General features: G+C 46.2%; 1 protein-coding gene across 7 annotated transcripts in view; it reads right to left on the reverse strand.

Annotated features, from left to right (window-relative positions):
- Positions 1 to 2,259: 2,259 nt before the first annotated feature.
- DAO (D-amino acid oxidase) overlaps positions 2,260 to 23,646 on the reverse strand; it is a 95,612-nt gene continuing 74,225 nt past the window's right edge. For all 7 annotated transcript variants that reach the window (XM_030217285.1, XM_030217283.1, XM_030217281.1 and 4 more), the window contains exons 6-11: positions 22,056 to 22,110; positions 17,436 to 17,540; positions 9,051 to 9,133; positions 8,141 to 8,258; positions 4,941 to 5,039; positions 2,260 to 3,505 (exon numbers count right to left, since the gene is read on the reverse strand). In XM_030217285.1, coding sequence (XP_030073145.1) covers positions 3,377 to 3,505; positions 4,941 to 5,039; positions 8,141 to 8,258; positions 9,051 to 9,133; positions 17,436 to 17,540; positions 22,056 to 22,110 — 589 coding nt within the window. In that variant the 3' untranslated portion in view covers positions 2,260 to 3,376. The remainder of the gene's footprint in view (positions 3,506 to 4,940; positions 5,040 to 8,140; positions 8,259 to 9,050; positions 9,134 to 17,435; positions 17,541 to 22,055; positions 22,111 to 23,646) is intronic.

Genomic DNA, 23,646 nt, shown 5'->3' on the forward strand with positions numbered 1-23,646 from the left:
TAAGAGACAAAAATTCATGAAACAACGAACTGATACACAAAGCAAAAGTACAATAGGAAGGGACAAGAGGTGCAAAAAGAAAGGTCTTTACTGGTTAGAAGAGCATGAATTGCAAGCAGAGTGTTGAATAGTCAAGGCAGGGACTCTATTATTGAGTCACATAGCCAGATGTTGAATTTGGGGGGGGGGGGTCCAATTCCAAGGTGGGAAGACACAAAATTTTGTCCTGCCACTTGCTCCCCTCCCCCCCTCCCCCCCAAAATGCACATACCTGAACTAGTAGGGTTCCCAAGCTTTACCAGCAGAAGAGATCCTCATCTGGAGGCCAGAAATGCTCCAGCACTGGCAGTCAGCAGCATTTTCCATGGGTTGCTGCTGCTCCCCTCTTCCCCCCCCCCCACCCCAACGTATGGAAAGTGACCCAACTGACAGGATTGGAGCATTTCTGGACCTCCTTTGCTATCAAGGCTTAGGATCCCTACTAGCCATAGCAATAGATAGTGCCACAATTTTAGGAGGGTTCAAGCCCAAAGTGGAGGGACTCAGGTCTCTTCCTCCACCCCCAATGGTTACACTACTGATATTATTGCTCAGCTCTAGTGTGGAGTTTATGGTGGTTCTGCTGGTTTGAAGATTTGCCCCTATTGAAGAAAACAGTTACACTCAGACTTGGGCAATAAGCAGAGGGGACATGTACTTAAATACTTTATAAATAAAGTTTATTTCATATATTTGAAAACATAGCCCCTTTTTACGTCCCACTTCCAGGTTTTCTGCTGTAAAGTCTACTGTACCACTTTGTTCCCATGACTTGGGATTCCCATGATGCATTTTTGCTTTTGGGTCTTGAATTTTGTTCAAGAACGTTATTTTAGTCCTAGAAGATCAATAGAGAAAAGCGTAGTGGAAATGCCCTGGGATTACTCTTTTGTTACACAGTAGAAGTTAACTTGGGAACCCACTCGGGCATGTTGGATGGATGATAAAAGGTTACCTAGTTAGTGTCAATGAGTTCCTCTGCCTCAAATAAGAACATAAGAATAGCCACACTGGGTCAGACTAATGGTCCATCTAGCCCAGTATCCTGCTTCCAACAGAGGTCAATCCAGGTCACAAGTACCTGGCAGAAACCCAAATAGTAGCAACATTCCATGCTACCAATCCTGGGGCAAGCAGTGGCTTCCTCCATGTTTATCTCCATAACAGACTATAGACTTTTCCTCCAGAACTTGTCTAACCCTTTTTAAAACCTTGATACACTGACTTGTACCCACATCCTCTGGCAGTGAGTTTGAGTGAAAAAATATTTCCTCCTATTTGTTTTAAAAGTATTTCCATGTAATTTTATTGCGTGTCCCCTGCTCTTTGTACTTTTTGAAAGAGTGAAAAATCGATTCACTTTTACCCATTCTACACCACACAGGATTTTATAGACCTCAATCATATCTCCCCCTCATCCATCTCTTTTCTAAGCTGAAGAGCCCTAACCTCTTTAGTCTTTCCTCATATGGGAGGACAGGGGCATATCTGCCTGGGGCCCCGCAGATTTTGGCCTGGACCACCCTACCGCCACCAACCCGTCGCCTATCTTTGCTGGCAGGGGACCCCAACCCCCGCCAGCCGAGGTCCTCTCTTCCGTTACAGCAGGCTGCAAGTTGCAAAGCTTCCTGTTCTTCTGAGTCTGACGTCCTGCGTGTTGTACTCAGAAGAACAGGAAGCTTTGCAACTTGCAGCCTGCAACGGAAGAGAGGACCTCGGCTGGCGGGGGGTTGGGGTCCCCTGCCAGCAAAGGTAAGCGACAGCAGTGGGGGAGGGTTGGCGGTGGGAGGGGGGGTGGAGAGAGGCGTTGGTGGTGGTGGGGGTCTGGCAATGGCGGCGGGGGGGGGGGGGGGGGTGGTGATAGCAGTGGGGGGGGGGTCAGTGGCGCCGGGGGGGCTAAAATGTGCCCCCTCCCTCTGGCTCTGGCCCCCCCTACCGCCGGAGTCCAGATACACCTCTGTGGGAGGAGTTCCATCCCTTTAATCATTTTGGTCACTCTTCTTTGAGCGTTCTCTAATTCCGCTATATCTTTTTTGAGATACAGCGACCAGAATTGAATGCAATACTCAAGGTGAGGTCGCAACATGGATGCTCTCATACCCGTGTTCTCCCGTGGGGGCGTTCGAGTTCTCCGCTTGACTGCGGATCTTTTTGAACTTTTGCTCTCGTTCTGCTGCACTTAGCATTTTGTCCTGAACTCAGTCCTTCAGTGATAAGTCATTGAAACTAACAACTCTGTATTTTTATTGTTAAAAAACAACCAATTCAATATACAAGGTAGCAATTACTCAATTAGTACAATAGTACAACAACTCTGTATTTTAAAGAAACATTGGTGGTAATTTTAGAAGCTCTATTCATGTTTTGGACATCTGAAAACTCGCATTTTGATATCACAAGGAAACCAAGTCTGTGAGCTTTAAAAGTGAGTGTCAGCAACTTGAATATAATATTTATTTATTTATTTGTTACATTTGTACCCCACATTTCCCCACCTATTTGCAGGCTCAACGTGGCTTACAGAGTACCGTCAAAGGCGTTCGCCAAATATATTTTTCAACAGGGAGTCAATGAAGATTTTGGAACAGAGGAGAAACAAACATGATCGAACTTACGTGCATGACATACGAGTTAGACATTCGTCCATCGTTTAAATCTATTTGACAACAAGGATTTACAAAAGGTCTTTTCTATCAAGCGGTTCACATTTGAAATCCTTCAGCATCTTTTCTAACTCGGGCATCTTCTGTTATTTTTTTTATAAACAATTAAAAACATATTTGTTTCAAAAATATCCAATTTAGCCTTTTAATAATTTTTCTCCCTTATTGTAATTCATTATCTTTTGTAAACCACTTTGGACCAAATGCTGGGATTAAGCGGTTTATAAGTAAGTAGATTAGATTTGATTAGATTGATTTTTAAATCAGCCCGTGGTGGCGTGTTTGAAAAAAATAAGCCGACTGCCACAGGCTGCGTATTGACCGCTATGCTTTTATACTATTTGATTGTAGGTATGATGAATTATGAGTTTTGCATTTGAACACATTTGTAGAATGCTAGGTTTATGTTTTTACTCTTCGTTTGTTTGTATAAATTACTCTGTGTGTACTTTGTAAAACCATTCAGAATTTAAGCTGTGCAGTACAAAAATATTTTAAGTATTTAACACACTGCTCCCCTCTCTTAAGACGATCACTGCTGCTTACAAACAACCTATAATCAGGAATTTAAATGTGAAATGAGTTGAGGAAGTAATGACGGGAGGCAGGGTAGAATGGTCATTCCTCGCAGTTCCTGAAATGTGGACAGATTATCCTGTTTCACTGCCAACGTATCAGAGCATTGACTGTGGTTTTATCATCTTTTTTTCTTGTAAAATATTTCCAAATATCTTGGCGGCCTCCATGGCGCAGCCCCAGTGAATGGTCAAACCAAACCCACCATGGCCATAATTATGTATCACCTAAAAGAGGAAAACATCACAGCAGAATTAATGTAAGTGTTTTCATACATATGATGTTCCAAAATCTCTGTCTAGATAAAGACACTTGACTCTATTTGCTTAGGGCTAAATACTACAGTAGGCGCTAAGTCATGCATGTAAGCGCTGTGTCACCTCATCCTTATCCTGTGCCTTTTCTGGGACTTTGCCTTCAATTCACTGTTTTGCAAACTCATGGTTTGCACCTTGTCTTGAAATCATGGTCTTTCTTCGCTAGTGAGTTTACTCACTTTTCCCACTCTTTTGCATGAGGACAGACCAGGGTAATATTCATCTTGCAGTGGTCAGCCTGCATATTCAATGCCATGTCTGCCTGTCTCTTACATGTTTAATGTACAGCACTGTGTACGTCTACTGGCATTATAGAAACAATAAGCAGTAGTAGTAGTAATACCCGGGTCACAGCGGCCACCTAGCAGCTAACTGCGGACCGGTCGATATTCGGACCCATGGTGGATAAAGTCAGGACAGCCTTTTTGCTGTCATAATTTTATCCGCTTTCTTAAATGGTTAGCAGAAGGAATATTGCCGTGAACTGGTTAAGGATCAGCTCCATGCATGCCTTGGCACTAAGACTGGGTACTGTGGCATTGCCCAGTTAAGTTCTGCTGAATATCTGTGGTCAGGGCACTGAGCGCCATTTAACCAGGCAGGAGCCTCTCCTGTCTGGTTAAATGGCTTTGAATGTCAGGCCCACCCTTATTACTCCTGAAGCCCCCATTCCTGCCTCCTCTCAGCCTTAACAACATTCCTAGTTATGGCCCCTCCAAACTGCAACAGTTCTTAGGGAATAATAAAGCTGCAGATTCCAGAGACAGTGGAATGGGGTGGGATACTGGGGTCGTAGTCCTACCAACAGGGCCACCGCTCTAGCCCGCCCGCCCACCCAAAGTACCTTGGTTGGCCCCGCCAGCTGCAGGGCTCCTTCTTCAGCCCAGCATTGCCCCCCCCCCCCCCCCCCCCGCGGCTGCTTTCCTCAGGTCACACATGCTCAGTCTCAAAACTGAGCATGCACAGCCTGAGGGCCCAGCAGGTGCTAGGCAGGCAATGCAAGGGGGGCCTGGTGCTGGAGTTTTCTCTCTCCTGTTCCTGTCGGGACGCAATCACCTGGGACCCATCAGGAGCAGCAGAGAGAGAGAGAAAGACCCCTGCACCGCCCCCCCCACAGGAGATCCGGGCCCGGGGAATTTTGTCCCCCCTGCGCTCCCCTCTCGGCAGCTATACCTACCAATGTTCTGTCCAGCATAGCATTAGCAATTAGAGAGTGTGGGGTGGGGCCAGAGGTTGGTTTGTTTGTCCCCCCCCCCCTTACCAAAAACATGTTCAGCTGCCCTGGTAGCCCTTCCTCTACCCTGTCCTTCTTGGCCACCGTTCGCCCTTGAAAAGCAGCCTTTACCTGGACCGTATTGCTTCCGTACGTAAGAGCTTCTCTTTCCAGCCGAACTTTGTTTCGCACTGGTCGTAAGCCGGACCACTCGGTCACAATTTTTGCATTCTGGAAATAGAATAACTGAATGAACTTTGCAGAATTCCACTTACGGGGCATTTGCTAACGTCACATCATGTGCACAGGTGCAATTTCTGCTAACCCAGTTGCAGCACAGCAAAAAAAGAAAGTTCATTTTTTGAAAAAATCCCACCTCAAATCAAATTCTGATGGAAAATGGTTAATGTTAACAGCATGTTTGTCTTTGTGTGATGCAGGATGTCTGTCACTGTCGAAAAATGAGAAGCTAAAGACCCTTCTGCAAAATTGCAGAGATTTCTAACATCTGGAGGAACCTAACTGAGCATTTTTCCACCTTCTCCAATAAGTAAGGTAGTTGAGGATCTATTCGTGTTTGCCTGTCTCAGATGAACTTTGAAGTCTATTTCTTTGCCAAATTCAGCCAAAGTGAGGCCTTTATCACGGGACCATAACCAGACCTGCTATTTTGGTGGGCCCCAAGTTAACCCGAGTGGGCCCTTCCCACCCCCACCCATACAGTTTTTTTGTTAAACTCCCTCTGCCCTCACTATTGTCATGTTTCTCCTCCCCCCACCCCCTGTTCAGCATCTGTTCCTCTCTCCCCCCCCCCCCCACGCAGCATCCATTCCTTTCTTCCCCCCCCCCCCCGCCATCCGTTCCTCTCTCCCCTCCGGCATTTTTACTCTCTTTCCTTCCCCCCTCCCTCCGCCGACATCTGCTCCTTTCTCCCTCCCTGGTCTACCTCCAAGCCGTTGCCGGCAGTGATTCCAGTAAGCAGCCTGTGCCAGTCCTGCAGGCTTCCCTCTACCGCATCCCTGTCAGTGAAGAAACAGGAAATTATGTCATCGAGAGCAGGATGTGGTAGAGGGAAGCCTGCAAGGCTGGTGCAGATTGATCACAGGAATTGCTGCCGGCGATAGCTCAAAGGTAGATGGGGCGTAGATGGGGAATTTAGAGAGAGACGGGCAGCTGCCGTGAGGGCAAGAGAGAGAGAGGCGTGAGGCACCGCCAAGGTGCTTTGGGGGCCACTAGACTGGGTAGGCCTCAGGCCCAAACCATAGCTACGCCACTGCTCTATTGCAATAGACTGTTTACCAAATCATAGATTTGTTTTCATTGCGTTTGTCATAATTTGGGCAGAACTCATTCACACCAATGTTCTCTGGTATAGTAGAAAGGTAAAAATGCAAAGAAAAGTTTGCAAGCTAAAGTCACTAGTCCTGAGTAGGCCCTTCGAATGCAGCAGGTACCTGCAAAATGTTTAATCCTTAGCTCTTCAGACTCCTTCCATTTGTGCTGTTAATTTTAAGTAAATCCTTCCCACTGTGCACTGTCTAAAAGACCACAGCACAACCCCGGGATGTGGTTCTCTGGCTGTGTTACAGATATCTCTAAATATCAAATCAAGGCTTGGATTATCCTTAAAGTCTATCCACGATAAAGCATACCAAGATATCCAATAACTGTGTGTGTATATTATGTTGTGGTTTAACGAGGAAAAAGCCTCAAATGCTAAGGAAAGCTCCTTTGTTAGTCACCCAACTTAAGAGAGCAACCTTTCATTCATCATAGGCTAAAAAACCTCTTAGATGTTACAATCTTACACTTGAACCAGATTGATATCTTTAAGGTTCTAAGGTGCACTTTTCTCAACAGCTGTAGTCATAATTCACCGGTCACGGCCCGACTTTGGCCCGAGTTTCGTAGACTGCCTCAGGGTCCGTGATGCTAACCGACTATATCCAAAGCTGTGATTCCTGAAAATGTACAATTTTTTAGCCTATGATGAATTAAAGGTTGCTCCCTTAAGTTGGGTGACTAACAAAGGAGCTTTCCTTAGCATCTGAGGCTTTTTCCTCGTCAAACCACAACATAATATACACACACACAGTTATTGGATATCTTGGTATGCATTATTGTGTTACAGATATATCATTTGCTAGGTTTCTGTGTCGGACACTGTGTCTGTCATGCTTAAAAAAAATCAGATTTGCCTACGTTTTTGGGAGGTTTTGTGATTGGTTTCATTTACATAAGCTCTTCTCTCCACATCCCAACCACAATTGTCTCTTAATTCAGGAACAAATACAGTAGAAGTGAGTATGGCCCTCTACACGTTTCACCTAGGTATAACCGTCTTCACCCATTTTGAAAATTGGAAATTGTATGCCGTTGTTTATGCATTGTTTAAGGGGTTTATGCAGGGTTTCCATATTATCTAACTTTTCAGTTATCTGTCAATGGGTTTACGTCGGATAATTGAGACTGTACTGTAGATACCTTTTTGCCCATCAGTTTCAATGGGTCCTTCAACAAGTACCTACAGTATATGCAGGTCAGTCTGCCTTTCTGTGTCTATCTGTTGTAGGCTACTGCCCTTACAGCAGGGTTCTCAACAAGGGGTGTGCTGGTAAATGTTTAACAACGGGCTCTCTCTCCAGGCAGGTGTAGCCAGCCCTGCAATTTGCAGAGGGGCAACACATTTCTCTTTCTTGCCTCCCCCCCTCCCCATGTGGGCGCTAGGCATACCTTTGATGGCTGGGATGCCAAGCCCCGCCAGCCAAATAGCCACTCCCCGCTGCTTGTTTATGGCTCTAAGCAGCATGCCAGGACTCCTTGCGCATACTGCTCAGAGCCAGAAAGAAGCGGCGGGGAGCGGCAACAGGCTATTTAGCTGGTGGTACTTGGCATCCTTGCCAGCAAAGTAAAAAGGAATTCAGGAGGGGGCTCGAGCCCAAATTTTGGGAGCCAGTTGTTAAAGTAGCCATGGGGGGGAAGGGGCCTAGTTTAACAACAGACTCCCAAAGTTCTTAAAAACTTAAATGGCTCTCGCGAGCCGGTGCGAGCTGGCTCCAACACACCACTGTTCTCAACACAGGATACACCAAGCCAGTTAGGTTTTCAGGATACCCACAATGAATATGCATGAGATAGATTTACATACAATGGAAGCATTACATTCAAATTTATTTTATACATATTCATTGTATATAGCTTGAAGACTAGAATGGCTTGGTGTGTCCTAAGGGCAGAGCTGAGAATGCCTAACTTAGACCCATTGGTACTGTGTAAATTTTCTGTAATGCACCATAATGACAATACAATGAAGATTTGCCCAATTCTCTCACCTTCAAACTGGGCACCAACTGGCAGCAATCTTCCCAAACAGTTTTGTGATCCTTTGAGTTGTTCTGCTCACTCCAGTTTCCCAACTGGAAAATCCCTCCCAGTGTCACCAGTTGGCTCCTGCAAGCACATAGAAAGAGGCTTGACTAAGATAACAGAACTGATGGTAAATTGGCTTCCACTGGAAGCCCAGAGTGGCCAGCAATTGAATGTTTGGCTACAAGGGGAAGATGAAGAAAGCAGTGTAGGGCAACGGGGTATGGAAGTGTGGTCTTCACTCCAAGTTCTTGAGGGATGCTAATGGATCAGGTTTTCAGAACATGCCTAATGAATACGCATAAAAGAGATTTGCATAGAATGGAAGCAATAGACATGCAAATCTCTCTCATGCATATTCAGTAGGTATATTGTGAAAACCTAACCCACAGGGAGCGAATACCAAGGGAAGTTTCAAAAATTATCTAGGTAGCAGGGAACATTGTGCAGATACAGACCTGGACCTAAACAAGAGGAAATAGCAAAAATAAAATAAACCCCAAATTTGCCAGTTGTGTAACATTTCATCCATAAAAAGACAAAAATTAGGGGGAGCATGGAAATGGTTAATATATCTCCATTTTTCACCTCTTTTTGCCAAACGCTTTCCCATTGCGCAGTACGACAAAGGTATTTGTGGGAACAGGCATTTTTCACAAAGGCAAAATGCTGGGTTTTGTCCATTTCTGATTTTGCTGAGAAGTTTCCTTGCTCAGTTTTAAAGCTTCTCCATTTCATTTTTAGAGGTGAGGATTCGGCATGAGTGCAAAATCAATAGCATATTTGAAATTATCATATAATAACAACACTACACAAAATACACGTGAACTTGGAAATATTGACACATAATTTACTAATGCACAACTTGTTACTTACCCTGGAATAATGTATGGTGTGGTATAGACACCGGTATGGAAATCATGCGTTAAAATAAAGTGCTTCATCCAAGGGGCGAAAACCTATCAAAGGAGTAAATCTATAAATTACTGAAATGTGAACTTATACAGTACATTCTAAAATGAGAAACTTATTAGGCATATTTCTCAAAAGGAGAAATTAGGTCTTACCTGATCATTTTCTTTCCATTACTCCTTCGTATTATTCTAGAACCTGTGGGATAGTTGTGTCCATCAACCAGCAGGTGGTGATAGAGAACGAAAAACAGAGCTGAGACATGTCTCTCTTGGCATCCAGTCCAGCTTCTCAGTGTTTATATACAGGGCCACCGAGAGGGGGGACAGGGGGGACAAAATTCCCCAGGCCCAGGCCTCAAAGGGGGGCCCGGCGCCGCAGTCCCCTCCACCTGCCCCCCTCCGTCCACCACTGGGCCCCCCTGAATTCAAATCATAGCGCCTCACCTCGACCTCGCTCCGTGTGAAAGAAGCGCAGCAGTGGCAGTCTGCAGATCGCCTCCCTTCGGGCCTTCCCTCCATGTGTCTCGCCCTCGTGCAAGTTACGTCAGTTGAGGGTGGGACACAGGGAGGGAAGGCCTGAAGGGAGGCGATCTGCAGACTGCCGCTGCTGCGCTTCTTTCACACAGAGCAAGGTCGAGGTGAGGCGCTATAATTTGAATTCAGGGAGGCCCGGCCCGGTGGTGGACGGAGGGAGGCGGGTGGAGGGGAGGCAGCGGCGACGACGACGACCTTGGGGTGGGGGGTGGCGGCGGGGCCCCGGGAGCGGCCTTGCCCCGGGCCCAGCCCAGTCTCTCGGCAGCCCTGTTTACGTAGACAAGCAGTAAGGAGAAACTCATAATAAAACACACCAACCTTAAACAACTTGCTAACCTAACACTAACCAGATAAGCAAACATGTGGACCTCTCTCATCTCTGGACAACTTGTACAGAACAAGAGATATGCGGGAAGCACCATGCCACTTCAAATGCTTGTTTCCGTGAGTGTTCTAACTTCCTATCCCATAGGTCTTTTAGGGCAATGCCCCCTTCCATCGGCAAGGTGGTCTTCCTAGTCACTACCATAACAAGGGAGTCCACCCTGGGAAGCTGCAATTTATCTTTCTCCTCCGGAACCAACAGGTAGAGGCGAGTCATGTTTCTTCCCACTTTCAGCCACACATCCAGTGAGACCCATTCTGCTGTAATCAGGTCCTGAATGTCTGGATGCATCGAGAAGGCCTTAGAAGGACCTCTAAGCCCCTCATGATCAACAAAGATGGAACCCCTGACACCAAAGCAGAAGGTTCCTCAATGGAAGGTACCACTAGTACCTCAGAAATAAGAGTACCGAGCCCTCATTATGAAACAACCTCAGTACTTTCGGATCATCCCCCTCCGCAGAGGGAGCTCTCCCTCTTCTAATGGCTCCTTCAATGGTGGCTTCTCTGAACAGAGAGAGGCCACATCAGATAAGGAGGGAGAAGCAGAGATCGCCTTATCTGCCCACTCCTGGAGGTCTAAACGAAATTTCTTAGTAGCCAGAGGGGCAGTGAGATGAGAAACTGATGCACCTCTCAGCAACTCTGACTGCCCCTCCTTCAGTAAATAGGCCTAGTGTAAGAGCAATATAGACTCTGGAAAAAACAAAGGTCCTGATGAAATTGAATGCTCTGTCAGGCCCTGAGACTGTAAAACTGCGATTGTGCTCTGCGCGTGATCACACAGAGGCTGTTTGGTTTGTTTTTTTTAAGCGTTGCCATACTGGGACAGATCGAAGGTCCATCAAGCCCAACAGTGGCCAATCCAGGTCACAAGTACCTGGCAAGATCCCAAAACAGTACAATACATTTTAAGCCTTACTACCAGTCAACCCCAACAAAATGGCGCCCTTTCCTGCGTTCTCCTGCATCAAAATGCACACCGGCCCTGCCGGAGAGCCTAGAGTCCCCGGTATATTTGGATGCTGTGTCAAACCCAAAGATATGCTGCTGCTAACCATTTCTTCTGCATCCCACAGGAATCCTAGCTTGCATGTACTACAATGTCCTGACACTGCTTAACTGCCTCCTCGGGATTCAGCATTCACCCCAACTGTGACAAGCGCAGCACAATGCGGTCCTAAGCGGTGAGTCAGGATCCCTGCACCAAGTAGAACTTGTAGCCTTCCAAGCGGTTCTGCGTCAAACTTTAGTCACACTTACCACTGCCGGATGCTCTCCCCCAAGCTTACAGTCTCCAAGTCTTAGCACAGATGACAGAGGTTCAGGACTTTTACTCTGTCCCACGCTCTCCAGAAAACCTCTTTCCTTCTCTTTTTTTTTAGGTTGTTATGCTGGAAAAGGAGAGCTCTACAGGAAACAGGGGAGAGGTGAAGGAAGGGAAAAAGTAAATTCACAGGGCATCAGAGATAGGGATCTGAAGACCTCCAGATAGGACTCAAACCACCTGCAAAGCTCAACTGGGGACCAGCTGACCCACTGGGCCAGGAGCAAATCACAGAACCAGAGGCTGAAAAGTGTGTGCATCTACCTGCTGGAATAGAAAATACTGAGGAGCTGGATTGGATGCCAATAGAGATATGTCTCAGCTCAATTTTCAGTTCTCTATCTCCACCTGCTGGTTGATGGATACAACTATCCCATAGGTTCTGGAATAGTGGGAAGCTATGTAATGGAACAGATATTTTAGAGACTAATTCATGCATCAGGCCACTCACGACAATATTCTTGCTTCATTTGGTATTATGAGTATAACTGTTGCTTCATTTGGTATTATGAATATAATTCTCTTAATCTCTCATCACTGGTGACTTTTTCAGCAAGAAAATGAAACTCCTCTTAAGAAACTAATTTTCGTATCCTCCAATTATTGCCCCATCCTGCTTAACATTTCTGCTTTCTGAGCTGCTCTAGTTGCCTACTTACTAACCTAACCATATCACCCAACCCTGCCATCTTCTGAACCACCCAGCCCTGATCATCTTTCCAGCTACATAACCCAACCGCTTTGGTTGTACTCACAGAAAGGCGGTATATCAAATCCATGACCCTTTACTCTTTATAAAATGAGACATGAACTATTAAGGGTAATAATTATTTGTGAGAATTAGAAGGCAATGCGGATCACATTCCACAACATTTTGCTCCTCACCAGGCCAGTGTACAGGGTGCTCAGGATTGGTTAACTTCAACATAAGCCCTCATTTACCAACCTATGCTGACATGTTAAAACACATTAATGTACATTAGCGCATGTTATTATGGGGATAATTTCATAGGGAGCTACCCAGCTGTAGACAGCAAAATGGCGAATCAATGACAGTATTCTAGTCATTTATGTGTTTAAGTGGTCTTTTACAGAATACCGACTAACATAGTAACATAGTAGATGACGGCAGAAAAAGACCTGCACGGTCCATCCAGTCTGCCCAAGAAGATAAATTCATATGTGCTACTTTTTGTGTATACCTTACCTTGATTTGTACCTGTCCTTTTCAGGGTACAGACCGTATAAGTCTGCCCAGCACTATCCCTGCCTCCCAACCACTAGCCCCGCCTCCCACCACCGGTTCTGGCACAGACCGTATAAGTCTGCCCGGCACTATCCCCGCCTCTCAACCACCAGTCCTGCCTCCCACCACCGGCTCTGGCACAGACCGTATAAGTCTGGCCAGCCCTATCCCCGCCTCCCAACCACCAACCCCGCCTCCCACCACCAGCTCTGGCACAGACCGTATAAGTCTGCCCAGCACTATCCCCGCCTCCCAACTACCAGTCCCGCCTTCCACCACCAGCTCTGGCACAGACCGTATAAGTCTACCCAGCACTGTCCCCGCCGCCCAACCACCAATCCCGGCATAGACCGTATAAGTCTGCCCAGCACTAGTCCCGCCTCCCAACCACCAGCCCCGGCACAGACTGTATAAGTCTGCCCAGCACTAGCCCCGCCTCCCAACCACCAGCTCTGCCATCCATTCTAGGCTAAGCTCCTGAGGATTATCCTGGAAGAATACATTCTATGAGTTGATGGCGTGTATTTTTTCAGCAGGCATGCACATGGGGAGGAGCATAATGGCGTACAAAATTACACGCCATTACTATAGAACAGGGTGGGGCATAAAAGGCTCCATTATTCTCACATGCAGCACAGAAGAAGACTCGTTCAGCCAAGATGGATTCCTGCCTTTGTGGATTTACTGCTTCAGCCTTGGTTTGTGGGACACAAGTGAACAGAGACACTGTGCTCCTATCTTTACTCTTTGCCATGGACTGGTTCAATCCAGCTTGAGACTTGGTGCCAGTGGTGTTCCTAGGTAGGCTGCCAGCTGGGGCCAACTCTCTGGCACATCACCCCCCCCCCCCTGTGAATCACAACACCCCCCGAGCGCATTGCTCTTAACTCCTGGGGGTGCAGGGAGCAGTTGCTCAGCTGTTGGTTCTGCCAATTCCGTGCCCCGGAACAGGAAGTAATGTCAGAGGAAGCAGGGAACCAGTGGAGCCGACAGCCGCATGACTGCTCCCTGCACCCCTTTGTAGCGTGCACCCGGGGCGGACGTCCCTCACTGCCCCACCCTTGGTACACCACTACTTGCTGCCTTCAGACAGCCTTTATAACATGACATTCCCAGATGGGGTTTTATCATGAGGACAGCAGAGACATTGTCCCTTGGTGACCCACTTGAGAAGGACTTACTCTGCTTGGCTGTATCTATGTGATGGAATCACATACCACCCAATCACAGAGATTGTTTATGGAGGCCATGCAAACCGCCATGGGACTAAAATGTACTAATGGCTGGTCAGAGATGGAAGAGACAGACATGTTCCCTCTCTCGCTTTAGAGAAATGCGTTCAAAACTGTTTGCCAGAGAAACTTTCTAAGAAACCCCAACTCTTGCTTTCACCCTTGTTGCTCACCACCTCTGGTTGGCTTGAGCCGGAGGAACAGCATTGCCTTATGAGGGATCACAGCTACATTTGGGAAAACATATTATCTGGGAAAAATCACCTGCTGACAAGATTGCAATGTGTTTACAATTCTTCTATTTGGGGTAAATAAGAAGTATTTTACTTTTCTTATAATTGGGAGCCAAGCCAGTTGGTCTCCTGTTTAACCATGTTAGAGAATAGTTGTTCTGTTTTTTCCCCTTAGTGTTTATCTGACATAGACATTAGTAACAGGACATATAACAACCATTGTTAGGAACTTGGTTTATTATTATTTACCATATAAAGATAAATAAACTACAATATTTTTCCAGATACTGGGTGTCAATCTCTGTTGACAGCATATCAGGAAGGTCTACTAGGCCTGGGGCTGGGGGAATAGGTATGATAATTACTTCTGGACATCTAGTGAGCCACCTATTTACCATATAATATGATCGTTTATATACATTCTATCACAAACCTAGGTGTGGGCATTTATGTGCCTATCATTTACATATATTCTCAGCAACTTGTGCTGGTATTTTATAAAGAAAAGTAGGCCTCAAACAGGTACCAAAACCAGGCTCCCTGTTATAGAATTATTATCCTCCATATGCAAACTCTATCCTTCTCAGTGGTGCCTATTTGCTACATTAACTAAGCAAATAACTCGCATTAACACTTGTTAATGTACTGTAGTCAATGATGCTCAGCATTTGTATCCACGTGTCTGTGGCATACTGAAGGCTTCTCTACCTACGTCTGAACCGAACACCTTCAGCACTGTGATGCACTTGGACAGCTCCACTCTAGTAAGAGTAGTGGTTCGTGTCATGGTTCTGAACTATTCACATATTTACAGTGGTGGAAATAAGTATTTGATCCCTTGCTGATTTTGTAAGTTTGCCCACTGACAAAGACATGAGCAGCCCATAATTGAAGGGTAGGTTATTGGTAACAGTGAGAGATAGCACATCACAAATTAAATCCGGAAAATCACATTGTGGAAAGTATATGAATTTATTTGCATTCTGCAGAGGGAAATAAGTATTTGATCCCCCACCAACCAGTAAGAGATCTGGCCCCTACAGACCAGGTAGATGCTCCAAATCAACTCGTTACCTGCATGACAGACAGCTGTCGGCAATGGTCACCTGTATGAAAGACACCTGTCCACAGACTCAGTGAATCAGTCAGACTCTAACCTCTACAAAATGGCCAAGAGCAAGGAGCTGTCTAAGGATGTCAGGGACAAGATCATACACCTGCACAAGGCTGGAATGGGCTACAAAACCATCAGTAAGACGCTGGGCGAGAAGGAGACAACTGTTGGTGCCATAGTAAGAAAATGGAAGAAGTACAAAATGACTGTCAATCGACAAAGATCTGGGGCTCCACGCAAAATCTCACCTCGTGGGGTATCCTTGATCATGAGGAAGGTTAGAAATCAGCCTACAACTACAAGGGGGGAACTTGTCAATGATCTCAAGGCAGCTGGGACCACTGTCACCACGAAAACCATTGGTAACACATTACGACATAACGGATTGCAATCCTGCAGTGCCCGCAAGGTCCCCCTGCTCCGGAAGGCACATGTGACGGCCCATCTGAAGTTTGCCAGTGAACACCTGGATGATGCCGAGAGTGATTGGGAGAAGGTGCTGTGGTCAGATGAGACAAAAATTGAGCTCTTTGGCATGAACTCAACTCGCCGTGTTTGGAGGAAGAGAAATGCTGCCTATGACCCAAAGAACACCGTCCCCACTGTCAAGCATGGAGGTGGAAATGTTATGTTTTGGGGGTGTTTCTCTGCTAAGGGCACAGGACTACTTCACCGCATCAATGGGAGAATGGATGGGGCCATGTACCGTACAATTCTGAGTGACAACCTCCTTCCCTCCGCCAGGGCCTTAAAAATGGGTCGTGGCTGGGTCTTCCAGCACGACAATGACCCAAAACATACAGCCAAGGCAACAAAGGAGTGGCTCAGGAAGAAGCACATTAGGGTCATGGAATGGCCTAGCCAGTCACCAGACCTTAATCCCATTGAAAACTTATGGAGGGAGCTGAAGCTGCGAGTTGCCAAGCGACAGCCCAGAACTCTTAATGATTTAGAGATGATCTGCAAAGAGGAGTGGACCAAAATTCCTCCTGACATGTGTGCAAACCTCATCATCAACTACAGAAGACGTCTGACCGCTGTGCTTGCCAACAAGGGTTTTGCCACCAAGTATTAGGTCTTGTTTGCCAGAGGGATTAAATACTTATTTCCCTCTGCAGAATGCAAATAAATTCATATACTTTCCACAATGTGATTTTCCGGATTTAATTTGTGATGTGCTATCTCTCACTGTTACCAATAACCTACCCTTCAATTATGGGCTGCTCATGTCTTTGTCAGTGGGCAAACTTACAAAATCAGCAAGGGATCAAATACTTATTTCCACCACTGTATATTTTAGGGGTTTGTTCTTTATATTATTGAGTTTTATTGATGTATTGGATTGTTACCATAATGTATTTGATTGTTATTTTTGTGTGATGCAAAATGCTTTGATCATTTGTTTTGTTCAAGGAAGGCGTTGTATAACCTCAATATAAAAAAGCATAACACTGCATATCGTCATACTGCTGGATCCATGTACTATAGTAGGGTAACTCTATGCCTTTTAATTTCCCTTTGGCTCCTGACAGGCCAGTCCCTATTGTCCAGAATCATTAGCATTCAGTGTCTGCTTGAAGCTTTTGTTGGCTTGACAACTGAAAAAAAAAGACAAATTGCTCTCTGGCTTTCTCCAATCCTCTGTTTTTGTGTGGATAGCCATCCCTCCCACTTCCATTCTAGTTGTTCTGTTTTTCTCCTTTGAATTGACCACTCAGCATCTTAGCATTGACTTGGCTTTCTGACTGAGCTTTGCTTTAGAGATTGGAATTGCTTGTCCGGACAAACTGGTTAACGCTTCTATGGGAAATGGGTTTATCATAGTGTTTGGCCACAGTGGCGTTCCTAGCCAGGATGGCACCCGGGGCGGATCGCCGATGTGCCCCCCCCCCCACGAAATGACACCTCCCCCCCGCGAAATGACCCCCCCCCCCGGGTGCACGCCGCTGGGGGAGGTGCCGTGGCGCGCGCCTGTTGGCTCCGAAAAGTTCGCTAACTTCGCTCGTTCGCTGCAGCTCCCTCTGCCCCGGAACAGGAAGTAACCTGTTCCGGGGCAGAGGGAGCTGCAGCGAATGAGCGAAGATAGCGAACTCGGAGCCAGGCGCGCGCTGCGGCACCCCCCAGTGGCGTGCACCCGGGGCGGACCGCCCCCATCTTAGTACGCCACTTTGGCCACCCTAGGTTTGGCCTGAATCTGAAACACTGTGGTGTTCTAGCCAGCATCTATATGGGACCAAGACTTTAGGACGCCACTTACCATCTGTACTGAGGACTAACCTGTATAATTTGGCCTCGGCCTGGTTTTAAATCTGGGTCTGGTTGCAGATCTCCTGCACGCATTCCCGTGCAATTAAATATAACGTCTGTACCTTCTCTGGCCACCTGATTGAAAAACAGTGTGAATTACAAAATGCTGGCTAACACATGCTCCGCAGTAACACAGGAGAATTAAGACCTGAGCAGTGTTGGTTTCAATCTGTGTGTCTTGAATAACGAATGCTCTCCATGGGTTATTTCCAGCGCAAATGTGCCCCGGTACAAAATGGATACATTTTTCTCTAAAATCAGTGCCTCTGCATTTTACTAACTAAAAAAGCAATAGCCTTCATAATTGTAATTAGGTGAAAAACACAAATAATTATCACTTTTTTTTCAGAGAAATCTAACTTTTTAATTGATCCTATGTTAGCAGGATCAGTAAAACTCATGCTATGATTTCTCAAAATGTTATACTAAGAGGTGTATTTTCAAAGCACTTAGACTTACAAACTTATGTGGTGGGGCATTTTTGATACGACATCTAAGCCCAACTTTGGATGTTTTGCTAAAAACGTCCAAAATTCAAGTGTGGAATATAGCCATTTTCAAAACAGAAAAATGTCTATCTTCTTTTTTTTTTTTTGAAAATGGCTATTTGCTAGATTATTTTGTGCTCGGTGCGTTTATCTTTTTAGTCCATTAAAAAAAAAATCCAAGTGAAAAACGCACAAAATCAAGCCATTGGGATGCAGGAGGAGCCAGCATTCTTAGTAGACTGGCCTCACACACATCCCAGGAGAGCAATGGGGAAAGAGAAAGGGGACTTGATATACCGCCTTTCTGAGGTTTTTGCAACTACATTCAAAGCGGTTTACATATATTCAGGTACTTATTTTGTACCAGGGGCAATGGATGGTTAAGTGACTGGCCCAGAGTCACAAGGAGCTGCAGTGGGAATTGAACTCAGTTCCCCAGGATCAAAGTCCACTGCACTAACCACTAGGCTACTCCTCTACTAGCAACATTCCATGTAGAAGCCTGCCCTTGCAGATCAGCAATGCGGATGCACAGGCTTCTGTTTCTGTGAGTCTGACGTCCTGCAGACTCACAGGACATCCTGCAGGATGTCAGACTCACAGAAACAGAAGCCTGCGCGGCTGCATTGCTTATCTGCAAGGGCAGGCTCCTACGTGGAATAGCAACATTCCATGTAGAATCTCAAATAGTAGCAACATTCCATCTAGAATCTCCAATAGTAACAACAGAATCTCAACATTCCATTTAGAATCTCAAATAGGGAAAGGGGACTTGATATGCCGCCTTTCTGAGGTTTTTGCAACTACATTCAAAGCGGTTTACATATATTCAGGTACTTATTTTGTACCAGGAGCAATGGAGGGTTAAGTGACCCTAGGACTTTAGTTGACTTCAAATAAATGCTCTCAGGTACACATCTCACCGTTGCTCCCTTATCTTGTCTGCTGAGCCCCCCCCATAGCCCACTACCCCCAACTGTACACCACTACAATAGCCCTTATGGGTGAAGGGGGCACCTATATGTGGGTACAGTGGGTTTCTGGTGAATTTTGGAGGGCTCATAGTTTCCACCATAAGTGTAACAGGTAGGGAGAGGTATGGGCCTGGATCCACCTGTCTGCAGTGCACTGTACCCATCACTAGACTAATCCAGGGACTTGCATGTTGCTCTAATGGACGTGAGTATAACATCTGAGGCTAGCATAGAGGCTGGTAAGTAATGTGTCTAATCACATTTTTAGGTAGTGGGAGGGGATTAGTGACCACTGGGAGAGTAAGGGGAGGTCATCCCGGATTCCCTCCAGCGGTCATCTGGTCATTTAGGGCACTTTTTTGTGGATTATTCGTTAATAAAACAGGTCTAGACCAAAATGTCCAACGTACAGCATGGATGTTTTTGTTTTGTTCCACTATGGCAGAAAAACATCCCAGATCTCACCCCTGACATGCCCCCTTGTGATTTGAACGCACTTTTGACGGACATCATAGAAAAACGTCTAAAAATTGGTTTTGAAAATATCAATTTGGATGTTTTTGTGAGAAAAACGACCAAATGTAGATTTATGCCACTTTCTGAACATTTTTCTCTTTTGAAAATAAGCCCCATATTAACCTATGGAACTTTGTAAGTCTAAATGCTTTGAAAATGAGCCCCAGTATTATAAAAATCAATAAAATGTGTCAAACATCATTCAGACCCTCTTAGATATGCTCTGCCTGGCCAGTGCAGATTAAGGATCATATGCAGGGAGAATGTTTCCCACTGATATAAAATGGCCCTTTTACAAAGCAGCGGTACCTGTATCTCCAAGCAGGGGCATAGCCAGACTTCGGCGGGAAGGGGGTCCAGAGCCAGAGGTGAGGGGGCACATTTTAGCCCCCTACCATTGCTGACTCCCCCCCCCCCGCTGCCACCACCACCAACTTTGACCCCCCCCCCCTTGCCGACAACCCTCTCGACTCCCCCTCCCGCTGCCAACCCGCCGCCGCCTACCTTTGCTGGCGGGGTACCCCAACCCCCCCCCCCTCCCCCCGCCAGCCAAGGTCCTCTTCTTCTGGCGCAAGGTTTCGTTCAGTTTCCGAGTCTGAACTGAACGAAACCTTGCGCCGGAAGAAGAGGACCTCGGCTGGCGGGGGTTGGGGGTCCCCCGCCAGCAAAGGTAGGCGACGGCGGGAGGGGGGGGTCAAGAGGGTCGTTGGCAGGGGGGGTCCAGGGCCAAATCTACTGGGGCCCAGGCCCCCGCAGCCCCACGTAGCTACGCCACTGCCTCCAAGTTGCCATGTGCCAAATTGGGCATATTACCAGTAGTTCTGGCTTGTGGTGCACAGCAACTTTTGTATTTTCAAGCGCCGAGGGAGTACCCAGCAGTAATAGGAGGCAGTAAAAGCTCCACCAGGAAATGGCCACATGGCAAGTGTTTCACTTACCGCACGGCCATATCCATCCCCCCCACCCCCCCCCCCCCCCCCCCCCCCCCGTCTAGAATTTCAACCTGCGTGCCGATGCCACTACAGGGCCCCTTTTACTGCTGCTTGGTAAACGGGAACCAAAATGAGGAAAACCCTTCAGTACGACTAGCCTTAAGTCACACTTAGGGGAATATAGAAAATGGATAATGATGGCACATAAGACCTATAAAACCCATCTAGTCTGCTAAATTTATAAAAAAAAAATAATACAAGGAAACCATCCACACTAAAACATAAACATCACTTATTTAAAACCAGCTCACATTAGGGCAAGTCGGGAAAACGCAAAAAACAGTAATGAAAAAAAATACATATATAACATAAGAGAGGTCACCTTCACTATTTTATAGGACTCAAATCACCCAAGAGCTTTCAAGGACATGAGTTACACTGTGAGATGTAATACGTAGATCCAAGCTGATCCTTGGTTCTCCTTCACTTCCAACACAGTAAAACATAAATGACTCAAAAAAGAGAGAAAGCACAGAGAGGGGTAACCCACATATAGTAGATGATGGCAGAAAAAGACATGCATGGTCCATCCAGTCTGCCCAACAAGATAAACTCGTATGTTCTACTTTTTGTCAGTGGCGTTCCTGGCCTGGATGGCACCCGGGGCGGAACGACGATGTGCCCCCCCCCCCAGGTGCAGCGCGCCCCCCCCCCCCGCTAGATGACACCCCCCCCGGCTGCACGCCGCTGAGGGGGGGGGGTGCCGCAGCGCACGCCTGCTCCTCCGAGTTCGCTAAACTTCGTTTGTTCACTGCAGCTCCCTCTGCCCCGGAACAGGAAGTAACCTGTTCCGGGGCAGAGGGAGCTGCAGTGAACGAACGAAGTTTAGCGAACTCAGAGGAGCAGGCAAGCGCCGTGGCACCCCCCAGCGGTGTGCACCCGGGGCTGACCACCCTCACCCCCCACCCCCTTGGTACGCCACTGCTTTTTGTGTATACCTGACCTTGATTTGTTTCTGCCATTTTCAGGGCACAGACCGTAGAAGTCTGCCCAGCACTAGCCCCGCCTCCCAACCACTAGCTCCGCCTCCCACCGGCTCTGCCTCCCAATCTCGGCTAAGCTGCCGAGGATCCATTCCTTCTGAACAGGTGCAACCCTAACAACAAAGATGGGGGGAGAGTAATCTGAACGGAGCGTCATGTTCAACCCTGGCCACCTTTCTGGGCAGACTGGATGGATCATGCAGGTCTTTACCTGCCGTCATTTACTATGTTACAATTTTTAGCCTGCTCAGTTTATTCATGAGCCTCCAGTATTCCTGTAATAGAAGGATCATTACTTTACCCACCCTAAGGTAAAAACGTGGTCTTTAACCTTGCGCTTTTCTCATTGTTACCCACCTTAGCTCCTGTATGTCTTTTAATAGCCAAGCAAGGCAACCCCCTGGATGACTGTACAGTTAAGTAATACTATTAAGTAATTAATATAAAGATGGATTTGTGGTCCCCCTGTCTGCTGCAGTTCCGATTAGCAGGGGACAGAAAAATGCCTCAGCGGGAACAGCTGACATGTGGTATCCTGTCTGAAGATGCCACTAAAAACAAAAAGTCCTCCGCAGGGCAGAACCGCTTTTTCTGAAAAACCGCTCAGCAGATCTATAGGACCAAACTTCCAACTGACCTGTTCAAAGGATTCGATCTTCTTGAGGAAGAACTGGACTCCCCGTTCCTTTAACCTTTAAGAACAACATTTATTGGTTAACAGTGAGGTATGATTAGTAAGGAAACATTTGCAAAATTGACTCCTAAAAGTGGATCGGGGAACTTCAATTTTAACTGGCTTGGAACACCTTCACATTCTTGAATTCTTGTGCTACAGGAGGAGAAATCTGCTCATTCTAGTTTCCCTGTTCTGAGAGACCAACCCTGATCAGCCAGCACGATTAACGTTCAGCTGGAAACTCTCCCAGCTTGTTGGTCAAAGAAAGACTAACCTTATAATACACCCTTTAAAAAGTGGCAGATATTGTTGCGAGCACCACAGAGAAGATGATATCTGGAAGAAATGGATACTGTACCCATCTTGATTAAGGGACCTTTTTAATAAGCCACGGTAAAAAGTGGCCCACTGTAGTGCTGACGCGTGGGATTGCCACGAGGCCACTTTTACCATGGTGGGAAAAAGGCATTTTTTTGAGTTGTTAATGGCCATGCACTAATATCAAAATTAGGGCCCTGTTGTGAGTTTGGACGAGGGAGTATCCATACTACTGGGGCAAGATGTATCTCTGTCCCCTCTGGTACCTACAACACCGCCGTGCCCAGTGGCAGTTCATGCCTTGTCTGTGGGTGACCCGGTAGCGGAAGTTGCTGTATCGGTATCTCATGGTGAGGGAGGCAAGTGCATCGAAGGAGTAATTGCTGAGGAAGAATCAACAAAGAAAGTATCTGGCTTGCCTGAACCTGTGGCCGTGACCCTGGATTTTATTCGGAGGGCTCTGGAAAAGCTGAATTTGACAGTGAAGAAAGCTTCAACTGAGATTTCTGGCTTGGCTGGTAAGGTTGACTTGTCATTGCAAACTGTAGAGAAACTTAAACAAGATGGCATGGGGTTCTTTCAACAAACCCAGTCTGAAAGTAAAGAGTTTAAGGATACTGTCTCTACAATAATCAATGAGAGAACTTTCATCCAACGTAAATTTGAACAACTTGAAAATTTTAACAGAAGACTGAACATACGTGTGCTTAATTTTCCTAAGGCAGTTGGCTTAGATCCTGTTGAATACTTCAAGAAATATCTTGTCGAGGTTCTGAAGTTTCCTTTAAATGCTACACCTCCGTTTAGCAAGATTTACTACTTGGTATTTGGTAATACCCCAAAATCTTCAATGGGACCTGCTGAGGGACTTCAAGTGCAAGTTCAAGATGATAATGCTTTAAAAGATTTATCCAACTATATATATTGGACTTGTGATATATGGATCTCAATTTTTTGTTTAGAAGACCTCAGCTTATCGGAGTCATGTGGCACTCGTTGGTTTTAGCCAGCACTCTCCTATCGTCACCGGTCTTCGTATATATTTTTTGTTTTTTTGCTTTATATATAATTTTTTAAATTTTATTTATAAGAATTTAATTTTACAAGCACTAAAATAACTTGCCAGAAATACAGACAAAATAATACAAGAATTATTTCAATTAGGTAATTTTAAACTCTTCTTTAGACCAAAAAATAGGGAGAATGAAACAAGACAAGGAGATCAATTAAACAA

This window comes from Microcaecilia unicolor, chromosome 11 (assembly GCF_901765095.1).
Source record: "Microcaecilia unicolor chromosome 11, aMicUni1.1, whole genome shotgun sequence".
Taxonomy (NCBI): Eukaryota; Metazoa; Chordata; class Amphibia; order Gymnophiona; family Siphonopidae; genus Microcaecilia; species Microcaecilia unicolor.